The 7,830-nt window shown below is 44.3% G+C and overlaps 1 protein-coding gene across 1 annotated transcript; it reads left to right on the plus strand.

The window, feature by feature from the left end:
- The first annotated feature begins 1,675 nt into the window (after positions 1–1,675).
- On the plus strand, positions 1,676–6,412 carry LOC143782989 (uncharacterized). The gene is made up of 5 exons (XM_077271104.1): positions 1,676–1,973; positions 2,055–2,123; positions 2,319–2,511; positions 2,672–2,828; positions 2,949–6,412. The coding sequence occupies exons 1-5, from the start codon at positions 1,902–1,904 to the stop codon at positions 4,585–4,587; spliced, it is 2,130 nt and encodes a 709-aa protein (XP_077127219.1). The 5' UTR covers positions 1,676–1,901; the 3' UTR covers positions 4,588–6,412.
- Positions 6,413–7,830: the final 1,418 nt, after the last annotated feature.

The raw sequence follows: 7,830 nt of genomic DNA on the forward strand, positions 1-7,830 counted from the left end.
TTACATCTCTGGTACGCATGCGCGAGTTGACAAGCATGCGCCTGCGTGATGACTCGCTCCTCACATTACTGTTGGTGGGAGGACTATAGAGCACAACCTACTTCCGGTTCTACTTTTCTGCTCTTGCACCGGTATCCTTATCGACCACAACTTACATTTCATTTCCGGTAAGTCCTCCAACAGCTGATTCTAGTTTACAGTTATTTAATCACACACATATATATATATATATATATATATACTCAAAAATATTTCACGGATCCATACATTCCTCAACCAAGAATCTGCAAAAATCCTAGTCCATGCCCTCAACATCTCCTGCCTTGACTACTGCAACCTCCTGCTCTGTGGCCTTCCCTCGAACACTCTCGCACCCCTCCATTCTATTCTAAACTCTGTTGCCCGACTAATCCACCTGTCCCCCGCTATTCCCCGGCCTCTCCCCTCTGTCAATCCCTTCACTGGCCACTGGCTCCACATTACCCAACGACTCCAGTTCAAAACCCTAACCATGACATACAAAGCCATCCACAACCTGTCTCCTCCATACATCTCGTCTCCCCGTACTTACCAGCACGCAACCTCCGATCCTCACAAGATCTCCTTCTTTATTCCCCTCTTATCTCCTCTTCCCTCAATTGAATACAATACAAGATTTCTCTTGTGCATCACCCCTACTCTGTAACTCTCTGCCACAACATATCAGATTCTTGCCTACCATCGAAACCTTCAAAAAGTACCTGAAGACCTACCTCTTCTGACAAGCCTACAACCTGCAGTAACCACCGCTTGACCAAGCCACTGCGCAACCAGCTCTACCCTGACCTATTGTATCCTCACCCAACCCTTGTAGATTGTGAGCCCTCGCGGGCCGGGTCCTCTCTCCTCCTGTACCAGTCGTGACTTGTATTGTTTAAGATTATTGTACTTGTTTTTATTATGTATACCCCTCCTCACATGTTAAGCACCATGGAATAATAAATAATAATAATAATATGTAAGATGTTTGCTGCACACCTCTTTACACAAGCCCCTGAGGAAGCCACAACCAGTGGTGACACACATCAGGCATGGGCATTTTTACTCTGTCATATGCATGGATCAGGTCTTTATGCTTTCATACTGACACCATTGGCATCACAACGTGCTTTATGTAGGTATTGTATATCTTTCACCTTTGCTTGTCTCCAGCAGCATTTTCAATTTCACATAGCATGTGCTTGTATTTGCTGTATCTGTCTGCTTATCCGTTCGTCTTGCATTTTCCAAATGGCTGCTATTTTGGTATTTATCCTGTATTAGGCTGCTTTCACACTTGCGTTTTTGAACGCTGCGTTTTTTACCAAAAAAACGCATGCGTTTTTTTCCCCTATATTTAACATTGAAAACGCATGCGTTTTTTGGTGTACGCGTTTGCACGCGTTTGTGAACGCATGCGTTTTTTAACTGCATGCGTTCATTTTATAAAATGCAACTTGTAGTATTTTGAGGGGCGTTTTTTTTTCCTAAAAAAACGCATGCGTTTACATGCGTTTTTTTTGGACAAAAAAATGCATTGGAGTCAATGGAGACGCATGCGTTTTTTTTTACATGCGTTTGCATGCGTTTGCATGCGTTTTTTTGACGCATGCGTTTTTTTTGGCACCACTGAATTAACTGTAGATAAAGATGTCTAGACACTGATAAGACTCTCCCATAGCAGCAAGGTTATAAAGGGAAGGTGGGGGGAAGTTTCTGGTCACTTCTCATCAGACTCCAAAGAAGACAGCACCCTGCCCGGACGCATTCTTGGACAAGACACAGAGCAATGTGAGTATATCCTAGCCAATGCATTCATTTTCAATTTTTTGGATCTACATCTCCTAATTTCTTCTATTTTTTTTCTTTCAACACGCATCAGAATGTCTTCTCCGGTTTCCTCGTCTGATGAGGAGTTCCAGCCACGTCAATCAGAAGTGGATCACGTGAGCGAGGTATGTTTTTTGTACGTCAGCTTGGTAAGTATTGACTGTCACATCGACACATGAGGCAATTTTTTTTTTTTAATTTTATAGAGCACTTCAACAGAGGGACAGAGAGGTACTGAGCAGCGGAGTCAAGGTCCAGGTGGAAGACGGCAGCGGGTATGTATACCAGGCAGACTGTCCTTATTGTAATATTCTTTTAACTTCCTTTCTGTACCCTTGTTTTTCTATACATATTTCTTATATCATCCTTTTCTGAAAGTTGTCTTTCATATTCCTGCCCTTTCTCATCTTCGTGTCTTATTTTTTACAAATGTGGTTGAGCAAACTTAAATGATTTTGTTTTAATTTTAGGTTTCACAACGGGACGACGACCGGATTGATAATGACCTGCTGATCAGTCTGGTCCAGGAGCGAGTCCCGTTGTGGGACAGCCGGGATAAACAGCACGCCGTCAATAGTGTTCTCCGTCGTTTGTGGAGTGAGGTGGCCCAAGCGTTGTGGGATGGCTGGGAGAATTCCACGCCACGGGTCCGTAATGCATTTGGTAAGTATTGCACGGTAGTGTGAAGCAACAGACCTTGGCCATGCTCTCTTGACTGTGTGTGATGAAAGAAACTTTTCGTAGTTTCTGTCATCACACACAGTCACAAGAGCACGGCCAAAAGTTCTTATTCTGACCATTATATTTTATTGTTATTTCACAGTGGAAAAAGTAAGGACACGTTGGCGTTCCATGAAGGACCGCTTCAACTGTGACCTACGTGCAGAGAAGAGTGCAGCTAGTGGTTCCGGAGCAAGGCACCGGCTCTACAAATACCACCGTGTGTTGGCCTTCCTGAGACCGGTCCTTCTCATGAGAACGTAAGTATTTCTCACATGCCTCCGGTTGTATTGCATTGACATAATCTGTCACTTTTAATTCCACAGGATGTACCGTCTTGTTGTAGTTTGGTATTAATTTTCTGTTTTGTTTTTTCACAGCACACACTGCACGACTGTCGCCACAGGTGCTGGAGCGGTCCTTCAGCCGGAAGCCACGGACCCGTCCCAGCCATCCAGCAGCGCAGCACCAGGTGGGTCTTCCACACTCACTGGAGACCAGGGGGCTGGCCCATCAGGTCTTCCCCTTTCGCAGTCCTCTTTCGCTGCACCCATTTTGGCGGGCTCATCCCGGCAGCGACAGAGGGCTTCGGATAGGTCCCTCATGCCCGAGTTTTTACACTTGAGCTCGGTTTTACATGATGCTATCAAGGCTTTAGGTGACAGAATGGATGCGAACCATAATCTCTTAAATTGCCGCATCCAGGATGTCGCCAAAAGCGTTGATCAATTGAAAGCCGACCTCAATAAGCCAGCTCAGCATTTTTTCAATCAAATCCTAGAGGGCATGTCGGAACACCTTAGCCCTGATCTCCAGCTGAGTGTGATGCAGGCCTGCAATGTTGCTTTTGTGCAGGCTATGCAGCAGAGTCAGAGTCGTAATGTGGCGGCCTATCCAACTGTGCCGTCACTGTCACAAGTAAACACTATTCCTACCTCTGCTGCATACCACTGCACGGCCACCTCTATTCCCTCTACAGGTGTACTCCACTACAGCGCCAACACGATGACGAGTGCTGTTGGACATCCCACCGCCACCACCGTGACGACCGCTGCTCCGGCTTGGACCTCCTCCGCTGACACCACGAGGACGCAGGACCCTGGCATGGCTTATCGGGCCGGCACCCTCCCGATGCAGCAGGACCCATCCATGCAATATCGGACCGGCCCACCCCAGATGCAGCAGGACCGAGGCCTGGCATACCGGACCGGACCCACCCCGATGCAGCAGGACCGAGGCGTTGCATACCGGACCGGACCCACCCCGATGCAGCAGGACCGAGGCGTTGCATACCGGACCGGACCCACCCCGATGCAGCAGGACCGAGGCGTTGCTTTCCTGGCAGGAAACCCCCCGATGCAGCAGGACCCATCCATGGCGTATCGCACCGGGCCCCCCATGATGCAGCACGACCAAGCCATACCTTTCCAGGCAGGACCCACCCTGATGCAGCAGGACACATCCATGGCTTTATGTTCCCCCCCACCAGCAATGCAGCAGGACACTGTTATGGGATTTGTTTCCCCCCCCCCCCCAACGAGGCACCAGGATCCTGGAAGGGTTTTTGTTTCCCCACCCCCAACGAGGCACCAGGACCCAGGCGTGAGTTTATCTTTCCCCCCATTGGACTCAGACATTGCCGAGCGCTCCACAATGGAGACTGACTGTGTGGAGCCGGGTCCTGACGTGTCTCCCGCCCACACTGTACAACATAGCCCAAGAAGACTTCCCCCAACCCGGAAAACCCAACGTAAAACTGGCAAAACGCATAAAAAACAAAAAACTTTGATTATTCCTCCCCCATCACCTACCGATGTGTCTCAACATTCCAGTGTGTCTCAAGCCCCTCATGTTTTAAGCCCCATCCCCGAACTTCCAGACCCTTCAAGTTTTGTTGCCCATTCTCCTGCCACCTCTGCCTCCTCCATGGTGAGCCAGGCTTCAGTTCTGAATACCCCCCAGTTACGTTACTCAACCCCAAGCCGGCGTGGTTCAACCCGGCGCGGTACCAAAAAATAAATTTGTTTTCTTTTTCCTCAATAAAAAAAAAGTTTATTTGAAAAAATTATGTTTGGTTTATTGTGTCTATCACCTCTCTCAATACACACCAATAAACTTCATCACACACTTATTCTTTTGGCCTACACATATCTCCAGTAGTATAAAATACAAGACAACATCTATATGTGTTTCTTTAGTATACAGATATGAGTTGGCCAAAAAAATAGTATTTATTTCCATACTCTTTTATTTTTGTACCTAGTGTAGTGTCACTGTACAAAGAGAAAATGGTGGAAATCAAGTTCAGAAATTAACTGAAACGGTCATATGTCAAAATATATACCTGACCGATTAAGTTGATTACTGCCTTGTATATTCACCATATTCTATATAGCTCATTATGTGACAATGGTTGTCAAACAGATGGGACAAGTGTTCTCACACTCTACATATCTATGCTCACCAGGCCAGGTGTAAGAAATTGTGAATTCATGATCATGTATATGTTTATCATGAATTTATTATTGCTTACACTTGACTTGATGGATATAGAGACCGTGACAGTCTTGACGCAATGACGTCAACAATATTAGAATTAATAAATAAAAATAATTAAAAATTTTGTACCATTATTATAAGTATGGGGCCCGTGGTTTATATCATTCTTTGAAAACCAAAATAGGGAGTGCAACATAGGTAAATTACGATGAAAAATTTAAAATTTATTACCTCAACAACTATCACCCACTCCTGGTTTTGGATTACAAAATATGATATACATATCTACTGCCCATCTTTGGTCAACCTTTGTTTAGACAGGAAAAAGATATTAGACATGGTGAACACAAAAAAGTTTATTAATTAGAAAAATGTTTATCAGTGTTTAATAATTGGTAAACATAAACATACAACAGGACATTTAAACAACATTGTCCTGCCATGACACACGTCCAATATCGGACACAAAATAGGCCGCAAATTGGTCCCGCATAAGACCAACGGCTGCAGTTGACCGCATCGGGTGATGCTGAAAATCAGGCAATGGGTGTGCAACAGGTTCATCAAGTTCAATGTGGGGTCGCTCCTTAGCCATTATATAATTGTGTAGCACCACACAGGCTTTGACCACCTCGTCCACTGTTTCCACTTTTAGATTGATGGCTGTTGCAAGAATGCGCCATTTAGCAACAAGAATGCCAAAGCTGCACTCTACGGTTCTTCTGGCCCTGGTCAGTCTGTAGTTGAATATTCTTCTAGTGTGGTCCAAGTCCCTACTAGAATAGGGCTTCAGGAGATTTTCACACATTTGGAAGGCCTCATCCCCAACCATAACAAATGGCAGCGGTGGGCCTTGAGTGTTGGGGAGAGGCTGTGGAGGGGGAAAATTAAAATTGTTGCCATACAACCGACGGCCCATATCCGAGCTCTTGAAGGTTTGGGAATCATTGCCACGGCCAAAAGCTCCAATATCCACGGCGATGAAGCGACACTCCGCATCCGCTATTGCCATAAGCACTACCGAAAAATATTTTTTATAATTATAAAACTCAGATCCGGTTCTGGCCGGTTTGACAATGCGGATGTGCTTTCCATCCACCGCCCCTAAACAGTTTGGGAAATCACACACGTTCAAAAATGTAGTTGAAATTTCCCGCCACATGTCCACGGTGGGTACGGGTATAAACTCCTCACGGAGTGCATTCCATAACGCACGACAGGTGTCCACAACAATTCCGGAGAGGGTTGAGATTCCAAGGCGATATTGGAAGTGCAGGGAAGATAAACTCTCTCCTGTGGCAAGAAATCTAGAAGAAAAAGAAACAAAAACAAAAAAAATTAAAAATCGGTTCTAATGGTGTGTTTTAAAAAAAAAAAAATAATAAAAAAAAAAAAACATAGAAAACATGTCATAACAACAAAGTTGACGGTCATTGGTTTAGTTTAGGAACGTACCGTAATGTCACTAACAGACGTTCCTCAGGTGGAATCGCTCTACGGAGCCGTGTGTCCTGTCGCCTTATGGATCCTTCAACACGAGCCAGTAAATCCCGGAAAGAATCTTGAGACATTCTGGTATAATCCTGGAATTTCTCCGGGTTGGCATTCAGCTCCGCATAGAGCGTGTGATATGCTCCACGGCTCTCACGCACTTCAATGATGGGGTGCCTCCAAAAACGCCGACGCTGTCTCCTTCTCCATCTTTGGCGGTTTCGGTCTTGCTCCCAAGCAAAAACACAGGCAATGAAAATCTTGAAGCTGAACTCCAGTTTGAAATAAAAGTTATCCATAGAAAGATCCATCGTGACACCGGAAACAGTAGCAAGCTCTGAAAATTTCTGTTCCCCTAGGGTCAATATATTGAGAGACAATCATATACGCCCTCTCTATTCCCATTGGTTGTGTCTGGGTTTTTTTTTATTTATTTTTTTTTTTTTTGGAAAAATGTTAAAAAAACGCAAACGCATGCAAAAACGCATGTAAACGCGTGTAAACGCTGCGTTTTTTGGACACACGCGTTTAACGCATGCGTCAAAAAAACGCAGCGTTTACATGCGTTTACATGCGTTTTTGCACCATGCGTTTTTTTAAAAAAACGCATGCGTTCAAAAACGCAAGTGTGAAACCAGCCTTAGAGACTTTTCTGCTGCCTATCATATGTTCCTTATGCTTTTATTTTGAACTGTTTTTTTTTTTTTTGTTGCAGCACAGCCTTGCTAATAGCCATGCTGGACACATCATCTTGCTGCAGAGGCTCTTATAGCATGTCAATTATGAGAGGTTGATTTATTATTCACATCATGTAATTTACCTGGGCCATACTCATATACAGAGATTCAACTCTTCATTCATTGCTTGACAGGGTTGGTCACCCTATTTTCGCTGATCATGGCTAGAGTCATGTTATTGACCTTTAAATTGTTTATATATATTTTTTTGTGTAGCTCTCATCAATAAAGGACTATTTTATCTTATTATGTCTGGTGATTCCACTTTATATAGCTTGTCTTTGTCTTGGTTTCTGTATTACGGGCATACTGCATCAGGCTTATGTTATTGGCATGCTGCATCAGCCTGTTTTATTACTGGCACACTACACCAGCCTTTATTAAATGCACGAATAGAAAACAAGTACGTATATGGAAAGAGTCAGGGATCAGCCAAAATAACAGATTTTATTAGAGAACAACAAGCAATTAAAAACACTTAATAATGTTTAACTCATGGACTGCAAAAATTGATCCATAATATAAAGTACAATAG

Source organism: Ranitomeya variabilis, chromosome 6, assembly GCF_051348905.1.
Source record: "Ranitomeya variabilis isolate aRanVar5 chromosome 6, aRanVar5.hap1, whole genome shotgun sequence".
In the NCBI taxonomy this organism is placed as follows: domain Eukaryota; kingdom Metazoa; phylum Chordata; class Amphibia; order Anura; family Dendrobatidae; genus Ranitomeya; species Ranitomeya variabilis.

Excerpts from the sequence above, each read along its gene's own strand:
- LOC143782989 (XM_077271104.1), top strand. The coding sequence starts at position 1,902 with ATGTCTTCTCCGGTTTCCTCGTCTGATGAGGAGTTCCAGCCACGTCAA. Across the intron at positions 1,974-2,054 it reads AAGTGGATCACGTGAGCGAG|AGCACTTCAACAGAGGGACA; the intron begins GTATGTTTTTTG and ends TTAATTTTATAG. Across the intron at positions 2,512-2,671 it reads ACGGGTCCGTAATGCATTTG|TGGAAAAAGTAAGGACACGT; the intron begins GTAAGTATTGCA and ends GTTATTTCACAG.